Source organism: Plectropomus leopardus, chromosome 20, assembly GCF_026936395.1.
Source record: "Plectropomus leopardus strain MGB_pleo_1.0 chromosome 20, ASM2693639v1, whole genome shotgun sequence".
Classification (NCBI taxonomy): Eukaryota; Metazoa; Chordata; class Actinopteri; order Perciformes; family Serranidae; genus Plectropomus; species Plectropomus leopardus.
This window is the reverse complement of record NC_142195.1, coordinates 10081183-10094145: the sequence shown is the minus strand read 5'-3', so window position 1 is coordinate 10094145 and position 12963 is coordinate 10081183. Positions and strand designations below refer to the sequence as shown.

Sequence of the window (12963 nt, the reverse complement as noted above, 5' to 3'; positions counted from 1 at the left end):
AAGAGGCTTTATGAACAGATGAAAGACTGTCAAAGAGGCAAGATCCAGATGTTCTTCAAACAGACAACACAGAGGACAATCTGGACACGTGTTTCAACAGACGTTATCAAAAAAGTTACAGGATTTCATGAAGCAAGATAGAGAAGTTACACTAACAGACTTTCACCTGTGGGAATATTACTATAGAGAAATGATTTCAAAATGTCTGCACAAAAAGTCTAAAACAAGATTACTGCAGACAGAAAGAACACAAACTGTAACAATGTTATACAATCCATAGTAAACTCATTTTTACAACACCTTTGGTGTAAGTATGGTTTATGTAATCTCATCATTTTCACATTTGTACCTGCTGTTGTTTCATTATATTATATAATTTTATATAATATAATAATTATAATTATATTTTATATATATATATATATATATATATATATATATATATATATATATAATATAATTCATAGTAAGTGGTGTATTTCTTTACCTACCTACCTACCTATCTATCTATCTATTATCAGTTGTGGGATGTAAGTGAGTACATATACTCAAGTACAAATTTGAAGTACTTATACTAAACTTCAGTAATTTTGTCCTGCAGAGATTTACTTATACTCTGTTTAGTTTTATATTTCAGGGGGAAATATTGTACTTTTTACTTAACTACATTAATCCCACACTTATAGTCACAAGCTACTTTATAAATTAAGATTTTTGCTTCAAAAACACATTATGAGCTTACACAATATTATATTTGGTTAAAAAATTATTATTATAATTATTAAGATTATATAAAAATCATTATAATTACAAAGTTGACTGACAAAACACAACTACTGACAACTATTTTGATTGTTGGAGTTGGAATTACTTATATCACTACAGGACAAATGCAGCACTCACCACTGATGCATACTCCATCAAAAAATATGAAAATAATCTTTTTATTATTTAATGTTTTTTTTTAATACTTTTGAGGTTGGAACTTGACTTCAACCCGCTACAACAGTAAAGTCCTGCTAATGAGATTACTTTCATAGCGGTGTTGGTATTTTTACTTAAGAAGAGGATCTAGTGTATTATTATATCGAGAAAATAGCACTATTGGTCAATGTGACTGTTACTCCAATGATAACTGAAATTTGATGATTGCACTTTTGCATTTTAACTTGAGATAGTGCTCACTCTTTGTATTGTGTGATAGTTGTATTTGTCTGTCTGTATTTATTGTTGTGACTTTGTTTTAAGCTGCAGATTTAAAGGATATATATATATATATATATATATATATATATATATATATATATATATATATATATATATATATATATATATATATATATTTCTTTGCAGTCAATTCACTGTTAATGGATTTAATATTATTATTATTGATATCAAACGAGACACATGAGTGTCTTGAGCCCAGGCCAACACAACCTCCTTTCAAAGCAGATGCTGCCCTTTTATCAGAGCCCTCATCCGTTTATTCAGCGTAGATGCCAGCCGTAGTAAGGTTTAATCCTAATCTACTTTCATCTTGTTTTGTTTAAGTGATCAAGGAGCCTCTCCAAGACACTTGGCCCTGATATTCACAAGCCTTTTAGCTGGTGTGTGTTTGTGTTGACTGAGACTGAGTAGCTGTAGAGAGGGGACATCCATTACAACATTACAGCCACTTGGACCTGTGCTGCTGCACCTGGGAAATGGAAATGTCTACGTGATAACCCTTCTTTTCCTGATTTTATTATTTCACACTGCACCAGTGTGGCTGAAGAGTTTGTTGAAAAAAAAAATGACAGAGTTTCTTCCCTGCAGATGCAGAAGAACTGAGGGAAGGTGATGAAAGAAAGGTAAAGTGACCAGGTAAGGTAGATTTGGGACCGATCCAGTGATTTATTTTTAATTTGTTGTTGTTTTGTTTTACAACAATAATTAGGAAATTCAGACATTAAAATCCAATGCAAAATTGTGTATTCTATTGAATTATGTGGCAAAACATCCAGTAATTATAAACACTGGGAACTATTTCTCCAGATTATTTCATTTTCTTCCAGATATTGTTGATTTATTATAAAAATGTTTTACCTTTCTATGAAGACCACATCTATCATGCATTATGATGACACTCACAGTGAATTATAAAGCATTCATGATGCCTTATGAATACAATCATCAACACACATAATGCTTACTGAGGCTTCCATGCATTTATAATAACATATGCCACGTCAAAATGATTACTTTACTTAACACTGGCAATGAAACATTATGATGAAGCATAAATTATTATAAATGCATCATTATGTACCTCACATTACTTAACACATACAATGATAACTTAAATACAGTATGGACTGTTATAGCACACTAAGAGTACTTACTACAGTTAATTATTGATGTGTGAATAAGTGAGTATAGATATTTATAATGCATTATAGGCCACAGCATTCAACCTCTAGTTTATAACAAGTCAAGGGCATCCATAAGACCCTTGCCGCTTATAAATCATTGTAAGTCATATCTATTATGTTTTATGCCTATTGATATACTGCATCAATAAGCACTATATCTGTTTACAAGTGTATTCATAAAGCATTATGAATGCATTATAACGCATTATGAATTCCTTCATAATGCATTATAGATGTGGTCTTCATAGAGTGTTACCAAGTTCTTTTTCTAATCTAAAAGCATGTAATGAAATAGAAAATATAATAGAAAAATGTGTTATACTGTACATGGAGATCTATTACCGCATAATTCCCAGGCTGCAAAATACAAGGTCAGATATCTGACACATGGAAGTATCTTTGTCTTTGACAGTGAATACAGCAGAGGGTCATGGGATGTGGAATGGGAAAATCTCAAAAGCAGCTGAAGAAATGTGAAAGAGGTACAGCATTTATCACAATCATTCTAGTGGATAGTCGAGCATTTTCAAAGCAATGTTCCTATTTATTGCAATAACTTCATGTCAATGTTATTCTTCATTTTCAGTGTCCATCTCAGTTCCAGGTAAATGTGTTTTATTGCATTGGTACAAGTATCTGTTAAAAAAGTCTCAAACAACAGTTTGCTAATTTTGGCAATCTCTGCTCATTTTTTATACACACTGTGAAGCTGCCACTGGTAAGTCTTCCAGTCTGGATCTGACAGAGTGAGTGAATGCATTACTGGTGGAAGAGGAAGATTACCTTGCCATGACCAAGTGCTTTCTTCTTCTCTCCCGATCTTCAGCAATCAGGGCAGCTCTGTTAATCCAGCGCTGGTACCGTCAGTATGTTGCTCGGTTGGAGGTGAGACGCAGGTGCACTTGGAACATCTTCCAGTCTATTGAATATGCAGGAGAGCAAGACCAGATCAAGGTGAGCTCCGACAGTTTTGAAGACTTTAGTCAAAATATTTGCATGAAATTAATGAATCAATTACATCTTAGTGTGCCCTCTCAACAGTGACCCAAAAAAAGCATTTTCAGTCTCTTGAAATATCGCAACATCTATTAAATTAATAGCAACAGAGAGAAAGAGAGAGAAAGCAAACAACACGATAAAATGACCCAAAAAAGCTGAAAACTGAAAAAAAAATTAAATTTATAAATTTTTCTGTACATAATTCAAATATATTATTACGATAATTGTGAATATAGTTTTCTGGACAGTTGTCACATATATTTATTTATTTATTTTTTTAAAAATGTATCTTGTCACCTTATACTACTTTCTTCATTGCCTTTTCCCCCCATGTGTTTGAAAGAAATCAAACCAATTTGCCAGGTGTTAGAGGGTTACACACTTGTAAAAATGCAGCACAAGAAAACTAATATCGAACCACGTTTCAAAGGGTTAAAATGAGATGGTCGACATGATGAACATACCTACTAAACATCAACATGATTGCATCGTCATCGTGAGCACATACAATGACATCAGCATTAAGCTCAAAGCAGAGAGCTGCTAGCATGGCTGTATATTCTTACTCTTGTTCATCAGTCTCTTCTCAGAAACTGCAAATTAATCTTCATTTTTAAAATTCTCCTTTTCCTTCCTGCAGCTCTACAATTTTTTTGGCTTCTTGATGGACCACTTCACCCCAGCCAGCAGTGAAAGTAAGAGTGACTCACTGACTTGTAGGTTTTCATTAGATTACTGACAGAGAGATAATCTGAGCTCACCCGCTCTCCTCTCTGCTAATGTGACACTGATCCACTTCCTTTTTTCCATCTCTGTTTTCAACGTACAGGAAACCTAATATCCCACATCTTTCGTAAGAATGAAATTTGTCATGACGCAGACTGGGAGAGATATTTTTGCTACAAGAGCGTTGAGGTCCCCGACAGCTACACCGGCCCCCATCTGACCTTCCCCATGACCTTCTGTGGGGTGTCGAAGCTGGTGGAGGCCTTCAAGCACAAACAGGTACGCACAGAACACACACTCATGGCCGACACACGAGTATCTTAATGTTCTTTTCCTCAGCGCTCGGTTAATTTATAATTGTCTTTTTCCCAGTAGCAGCTTCATGCTCGATATGTTCTGCAGCTTCTTGGAGAAACCTGGAGGCTTCTGAGAATTCTCCCAAATATCAATCAAATCTCCGCAGGCCACGCCAAACACATTACCATATGCGGTAGGCAACAGCAGGCGCTTCCCTGGACACTTTTTATTAATACGTTCAGCATGCACTCACGCCATCACAAATATTAACTCATTATTTATCCATTCACAGGAGATTTACATGGGCAGCTTGAAGATCTGCTGCTGATATTCTATAAGGTATTCACAACATGCAAGTCATCATATTGTTAGAAAGGGTTGTTCATTCACCCAGATTGACATCAGTGTTCTTTTGCTGCGTTTAGACACCTTTTACCAGCTATATAACCCTTTGAAACCGGCGCATATTTGACTTCTTTCGAAAACAAGTATTGAAAATTCTTCTGAATTTCAATACTTGTAAAAGATGTAAAAGGGATTAGGGAAACACAATTTTCTTCATTATCATTAGGAATTTAAAGTTATGTAAAAGAATTATTCTAATTTTTAAACACCTTGATCGGGTTGTTTGCTTGTTTGTTTTCTTTTTTACTTTTTTCCTTCAATTTTTTAATTTAAATTTCAGGTTATTTTCTTGGGTTTTTTTGTTTGTTTGTTGTTGTTTTTTTCTAATTTCTTGCTATTTTTTAGGGTATTTCCCTCTTTGGTTGCTCATTGCCTTCTTCCCATGTTTTTGACAGAAATCAAGCCAGATTGATCTGCTTTCAAAGGGTTAACAATGTGTTAACATTACGTTTGTTTTTTCTGTGCGTTTATTTTCAGGTCATTTTCTTGTAACTTTTGACAAATTTCTTGCTAATTTTTGGGCCATGTCTTGTCAAGTTGGTCTTTGCCTTTTCCTTTTTTTATTAATAAAACTATTAAACCACTTCGCTCATGTTTAAAAGGGTTAACTGACACCTTTCACTGAATCTGTCCAGAATGGTTTGCCGTCCTCTGAGAAGCCGTATGTCTTCAACGGAGACTTTGTGGATCGGGGTAAAAACTCTTTAGAGATCCTACTCATCCTGTTCGGGTTCCTGCTGGTCTATCCCAACGATGTCCTTCTGAACAGAGGGAACCACGAGGACCACATTGTCAACCTGAGGTAAGCTCGTCTCTGCACTGCTTTCCTTCAGTTTAGCGGCTTGTTCCTAATGTTTTTATAAGTTAGTCACAATATGCTCATGCAGTCTATGGCTTTATTAGTGTTCTGATATATTCAGCTGATGTGTGCACTAATCTGATTATTGTTGTGTGCTTTCCTCAGATATGGTTTCACCAAAGAAGTTTTGGGAAAATATAGGGTAGGTGTGTGTGTGTGTTTTCCTTTAACCTCAATATTACAGCGCTCTCAACCAAATTTAACGTCGATGATGGAAGAAATATTCAAATCCTTTACTTAAGAAGTAGCACTACTCAGTGGTGAAATGTTACTAAGTACATTTACTTGTGTACTGAACACTGAGGTACATATTTGAGGTGCTACTTGCATCCTTCTCACTATTTCATGAAAATTTTGCACTTTTTACTCTACTACATTTGTCTGAGAATTACATTTACTTAAGAGATTACAATTTTTAGCGCTAAGTATGTGTTAATCACAATCAGCTTCAAAATATGTGTACGCAAAGAATTTTATTCATTTTTTAAAAAATTGTTTTCAATGTTCCCACACATTTTTACTAATGAATTTTCAAAACCTTTCCATAACTACTTCACCCCACTTCCATGACTTAACTTAAGCAGCTTAAAATAGGTAGGCCTGTGAACACACACTTCCCGGGTATTTGCAGATACGCAAATTGCTAATGTTTGCTATCTTTATTTTCAAGTAAGACATGCCTGCCACCAAGTAGCTGCATATGCCAATTGAACAGAGCGGCACATACAGGTACTTTCAAACATCAAGGCTACGCCACTTTTTGAGGGACAGAAAAACAAAGATCCAATCAACGGTCACAAAGCGCAGCAATGGATTTTATATAACTTCTTTCTTGTAATACAATGTAAACATTAGCTGAAACAAAGTATATTCAAAACTTTTCCAAAAGATTCTATTAATTTCAAACCATTTCTAGGCCTGGAAAACAGTTTTTCTAATTTCATAACTTTTCCAGGAATTCCATGACCATGGGAACCCTGGTAGTTACAAATAAATAGACACACAGCTAAAAACAAGTTGGAAAGTCTGGCTCGATTTTGTCTGCAGGTGCACGGAAAGAAGATCCTAAAGCTTCTCCAGAAGATTTTCAGCTGGCTGCCTCTGGCTACAGTGATTGATAACAAGGTGCTGATTGTGCACGGAGGGATCTCTGACACGACAGACCTCGACACGATAGCCAGAGTGGACAGACACAAAGTATGTGTCAGCAAAATGAGTGTATTTGGGGTGTTTCAAATCCAGAATTATTGTCATATTCATCATGTCATGTGTGTTCATCTTTTTGAATGTGCACAGTATGTGTCGGCTCTCAGGCCTCCTAAAGTGACCCATCATGCAGTCAGCAGCAGTAAGACTCAAGCACTGAACAACAGGAACGAGGTTCCTGGTGGACCAGCCGAGGGCCGGCGTCGAGTGTGTTCTCTGACTTACCAGAGGCCGGCCACGGCTTACAGGCACGACTTTCCACGCCGCTCGCTCCACAGCACACCCGTGAGTAGCCAACTCAACTGGTCAGTGGAAGAGGAGCTGAAAAGGAGGCGCAGGCTGGCTGGGTTTGACCAGTCATACAGAGAACTAAAGATGTCTGACTCTGACTCCGATCCGGACTCTGGAGAAACAACAGAGACAGATGTGGAAGAGTGGAAACAAGTAAGTGACAGGAAGAGTGTTGGGTCCCAGTGGTTGTTAGTATTTTGGCAGATGGTCAACGTCGAGCAGGTGCATGCAATAATGCTCCATAATGAACACGTTTTCCTATTCCATGACTTTTATTTGGTGTGTTAGTTAACTGTACAGATTTTCACTACGATCACTATTTCACACCCAGATAGTGGACGTGCTGTGGAGTGACCCCATGCCCCAAAATGGCTGCATTCCCAATGAGGTGCGAGGCGGAGGCTGCTACTGGGGGCCAGACGTCACTGAGGAAGTGTTGGGGAGACACAACCTCCAGCTTCTCATCCGCTCCCACGAGTGCAAACAAGACGGCTATGAGTTCTGTCACAACCGCAGGGTGAGCACAACGATACACGTGAGGTGGAGTTCATAGATCTGATGCTCAGGATTTAGTGGCATCTAGCGAGGTTGCATAATGCAGACATCTGAAAATTCTCCTGTTTGCCCAGCGTGTAGAACTATGATGTCTGATGTGAAAACGCAAAAACATGAAATACGAATGGTCCTGTTTTGGTTGTCCATTCTGGGCTTCTGTAAAAACAACATGGCGGACTCTGTAGAGGAGGACCGTCTCTGTATGTGGATATAAACAGCTTACTCTTAGTTTACAAAAATTAATAAATTAACCTTTGAAAAACCGGATCAACATCTGCTGGGGTGGATTATTATATATTATCAAAATCAGAGGAAAAATGTACAGAAAACTTTATTTAGACTTCTCTAAATTATACATTTAATTTTTTTTTTTTTTTAGCTCTTTCTTGAGATAATTTTCTTTTTTGTTTGTTTTCTGATTTTTTTTAGTTTTGGGGTCTCATTTTCAGGTAATTTTCTTGAGTTTTTTTTTTTTTTTTTTTCTTTACTGTGTTCTTGCTTTTTTTTTAAGGTCATTTCTTATTAAGTTGCTTGTCACCCTCTTCCCATGTTTTCAAAATCAAGCAAGTTTGCTCAGATATCAAAGGGTTAAGCCAATTATACACTAAAGAAAAAAAGCTGTGAATATTATATTTAATTTCTGCCAATATATTCCACAAAATAAAAGACAACTTGCTTTGCTTGGGGGCCACTTTGGCAAAATGACAGGAGGCCAGGTGCTGAGCCTAGATTTCCATCGAAGGTCCAGGGGATCCTCCCTGACACTTTTTTTGATGAACAAGCTGTTTTTATGTTTTTATACAGTCTGGCACCTTATTGTACAAAGAATCCCACTGTTTATAGATTTATGTTATTGTAAATAAGGAAATACTTAGGGGAGCCACCTAACACACTATTATGGGCCAGATTTGGCCCACCAGCCATAAGTTGGTTATCACTGCCCTAAATCCTACACACAGGACCTTTAAGGTAAAATACTGATTGTGGAGTTTTCTCAGCTCTTAAATGGTATTGTCAAGTATGACATAAGATGAAAAACATTTAATCTGACAGCATTTAGTAATCAATGGTGAGTCATTAAAAATTTACCAACCGTCTTCTGTTGCATCCAGGTGCTGACTATATTTTCAGCGTCAAACTATTACGAGGTGGGCAGCAACAGAGGAGCCTATATCCGAATGGGCCCCGATCTGGTCCCCCACCTCATTCAGTATCAGGCCAGCAGGACATGCAGAGAGCTCACCCTGAGACAAAGGTACAAACACAAGGCTGCACAGAATTTAAGATAACAGAAAGCAATTTCAAAAAATAATCAACTGAATGTGCCAAAAACATTTAAGCACATTCAGTTGAGTGATTTTCTCAAGAGCTAGAAATAAATGTTTTTTCTCTGCCTGTTGTTTGTCAGTGTCGGGTGGACAGAGAGATCAGCTCTGCGAGCTCTCAGGGGACAACTGTTCGTACACAAGTCTGATCTTATCAGTGCCTTCCAGGATTTTGATCCAAACAACAAAGGTGCTGAGCAGCAGTGATGAATTTTCACACTTTTATACTTATAGAGGAATGCTTATTACATCAGGATGTAAATAAATCTACGGGATGTTTCTGTCTGTGTCTCAGGGACGATCTCTCTGAAGGACTGGGCCAGCGCCACAGAGAGAGTACTCAATCTGGGTCTGCCCTGGAGGGTGCTGCGCCCTCAGCTCGTCAGCAGCACCCGGTGTGGCATGGTGGACTACCAGCAGTGGATCAGGGAGCTCTCCATCACTGAGCCAAAACTAGAGGTCAGCTTTCTTTCTTTCTTTCTCAGCCTGTTTCTGACACACACAGAGCTGCAAATGTTGACTGATATGTCCCTCGTCCATTCCAGATCTCAGATAACAGCATCCTGGAGACTATGTACAAAAACCACTCCAACCTGGAAACCATCTTCCGCATCATAGACACAGATCACTCAGGTCAGTCAGCGGCAAGGTCCCACAAACTATAGCTCCATTGCTTTATCTGCTTTTCAGCCATGCTGGTGGCGTACTGTAGCTATATGGACAACGCTCTATCGGATGGTCCAAACCCCTTTGAGCAAGACTGAAATATCTAAACAACAATAAGATCAGTTACAACCAAGTTTTAAACACACATTTATGTTCCCTAGAAGGTGAATCCTACTGACTTTTGTGACCCCCTGACTTCCAATCTAGTGCCACCAGTGGGTCCAAGTTTATCCAATGAATTAGCTCAACATCTACTCGCTGGATTACTGTGAAACTGTAAAACTAAGATGGGGAACATGATAAACATATTAACATACTGATGTTAGAATTAAGCTCAAAGCACCACAGCCTCAACCAGACACAAGCATGGCTTTAGACTCTGAAGGCCTTTTCACACTGAGTCCGTTTATTTTTGTCGCACCAAGAATAAATACGACCTCATGGTGTGTCAACCACATTTGCACACTGACTCTTAAACTCGCAATAGGTTCGATTTTCTGTTTTCATTTTTTTTGCATCCATCAAAAGCAGCCAGGGATGTAACTCCAGTGGAGAGAAGCAATAGAGGAAATTTGCCTTGTAATTTTATCTCCTATTGCGACTGTTCACAACTAATATGTCAATAAAACATATTGGACTCAGTGTGCAAAGTTTCTTTGCATAAGTTTTTTTTTTTCAGATGAAGGATTTAAAATACACTTTTCTAAAAAAACGCAATCAGCGTGAAAAGGTTTGAAGTCTTTGTCTTGTCACTTTACGTTGGTATTTCTGAAAACCAAAGTCAAATCAACAAATTGCCCTGCTCTCGACGCAATACACATTTTTGTGATTTGGGAAGTATTCAACATAATCCTCCCCACTCTGTTTCTCTCTAGGTTTGATATCTTTAGAGGAGTTTCGTCAAACTTGGAAACTCCTGAGCACTCATCTTAAGACAGAGATCAGTGACAAGGCCATCACAGAGATGGCCCAGAGCATCGACTTCAACAAGGATGGGAGCATCGATATCAATGAGTTTATGGAGGCTTTCCGGCTGGTCGACCTCTCTGCACATTCCTGAGGGCCTGGAGCAGGAGCTGTGGCTGAAACCTGCTGCATAGAGAAGACACAGGACAGGTTGGAATAGACTTGTTAACCTGGAGACAAATCTGTGAAACCTGAATGAGTAGTATCTCATCCACATCCATCAACCTAGATCTTTTCTACCTCAGTTTATTTGGGCTTGTTTGATATTTCTTTTTTTAAGTTTATTTAAGGAGTTGGTGTATGTTAGGGATTTGTTTGTGTAACTTAATGATCAACTGGTTTAGGTGTGCATAAAAAACATCAAACTTAATGTTGTCTTTGCCTTTCATGTTGCCCCAAAAACAGTGTTTTGGACCAAAGTGAGAAATGAAAGGAAACCCAGATTGTAGACATTGATGTCCGTAGGGGAGTGTGAATGCATATATGAAAAATATTAATACAGACTTCTGTGGCTTCAGAGGGAGCTGGGCATTGTTTGATAAATGTCTGTAAGTGATGTCTTTTGAGGCATTGTTGGTCAGAGTTGAAGACTACAAGTTTCAATATAAAAAACAGAATTACCACCTCTGTTTTATGCTTCTGCAGTGAGTCAAGTTGCAGTTATAGGTTAACTTTTATAGCTGTGAAAACATGGATGCTTCACACACGTCTTCCCCCAGCAGCACATAGGATCTATACAATCAGCACAATTTCAAGATTAGTGTCACCAATTCAGTATCTGACCAAATGTCTTGAGAAATGGCGTTAAATAATGGCCACAAAAGTGCTTTTGCAGAACGTCGTGATGTCACAGTGAAGCTGACCTTTAAACTTTGGGTATAAAATATCAATATATCAATATGTCCTATGAGACAGTTGTGTAAAATTTTGTCATAATTAGTGTATGAATTCTTGCATTACGGCCAAAAACATGATATGTGAGGTCACAATGACCTTCAACCACCAAAACTAGTTCATTGTTGAGTCCAAACGGATGTTTCTAAAAGGCTCTCTTAGGATTTCACGTTCATTAGAATAAGACAGATGCAAGGTCACAGTGACCTTGACCTTTGACCATCAAGTATAATCCATTTATCTTTGAGTCAAAGTTTGTGCCAAATTTGAAGAAATTCCCTCAAGGTGCTCATTGATAGATTTGTGTTAATGAGACAGACACAAGACCACAGTAACTTTTGACAACCAAATTGTAATCTGTTCACCAATGAGTTCTAGTTAAAGTTTGTACCTTATCTGAGGAGGTGATCAAGGTGAGATATCACATTCACAAAAATGAGACAGAATAATGCCTCCGGCCACAGCTATTGCCATTGCGGAAGCATAAAAACCTGGTGTTGTGTAGTCAGAAAGAGGTGAGCTTATTGTACCTCTGCAGCTCACTCCCAATCTCTGTTTAAGGCTACATTAGCCACCACTAGCGTAATCACCCCATCTGACCGATTTGTCTGAGCTCAGGTTGCATTTAGGTGGATGTAGACGCCATGTTTTACCAAGGAATGAGTGGAATATTTACCTTTTATAGTTGGTACTAAATCGAGTACAAGTAAAGAGAGGACTGGGGACCAGGATTCGTAATAAACACATGAATACGTGCCTCTGAGTTTCTTTTTGAAGACTGTTCTAGATACCATGGAGCTTGATCAAATTTAATCAATGAGAAAGCGCCTCTACTTAAGGGGTGAATTTGATGATGCATTCCAACACTGTGTGTGATTAATTAGTGTATTTTCTCCTACCTGTGCTCTGACAAACAGTCTGTGGTTCAGACCCTTCAGACCCTTCAGCACGAGGGGATATAATCTGTCCGAAAGCTGCTTAATCAGTTCAACTGCCAGTCAGACTGCATCCAGGACATGAATCCTATCAACTCAAGCCCTGCTTTGATGAGATGCTGGAAAGAACTTGTCTGAAGCTAAACATAGGTGACATTATATGTCCCATATTAGCAGCACAACAATGCAACTGTGTTTACTGGTAACCTCTTAAGATCAAAAATAGGGATGCTCCGCTAGAAATTTTCTCAGCCAATTCCAATTTTCTTTAAAGCCCTAAATGACAACATACAAACATTCTTGTATTGAACTTTTCTTTAACAAAAAAAATCCATCAATCAATCATCAATTCTGTGTTTATAAAACACTGTCTATTAAATAACATTTCTCTCCAAAACTGCACAAGGTTACAGGTCCTTCTTTCACTC

General features: G+C 37.9%; 1 protein-coding gene across 2 annotated transcripts; it reads left to right on the top strand.

Moving 5' to 3' along the window:
* Positions 1–1606: 1606 nt before the first annotated feature.
* Positions 1607–12356, top strand: ppef2b (protein phosphatase with EF-hand domain 2b). Of its 2 annotated transcripts, XM_088070665.1 has the most exons (19): positions 1607–1863; positions 2824–2893; positions 2998–3015; positions 3121–3129; positions 3238–3365; positions 4051–4105; positions 4240–4415; positions 4512–4626; positions 4726–4772; positions 5474–5640; positions 5803–5839; positions 6745–6894; positions 6994–7347; positions 7526–7711; positions 8862–9004; positions 9158–9264; positions 9370–9533; positions 9620–9707; positions 10616–12356. In XM_088070665.1, exons 2-19 carry the CDS (start codon positions 2842–2844, stop codon positions 10798–10800), a joined length of 2181 nt encoding a protein of 726 aa, XP_087926791.1. In that variant the 5' UTR covers positions 1607–1863; positions 2824–2841; the 3' UTR covers positions 10801–12356. The 2 variants fall into 2 exon arrangements, with proteins under 2 accessions (XP_087926791.1, XP_087926790.1); XM_088070664.1 differs by lacking the exons at positions 1607–1863; positions 2824–2893; positions 2998–3015; positions 3121–3129 and having other exon boundaries at positions 3186–3365.
* The last annotated feature ends 607 nt before the right edge of the window (positions 12357–12963 follow it).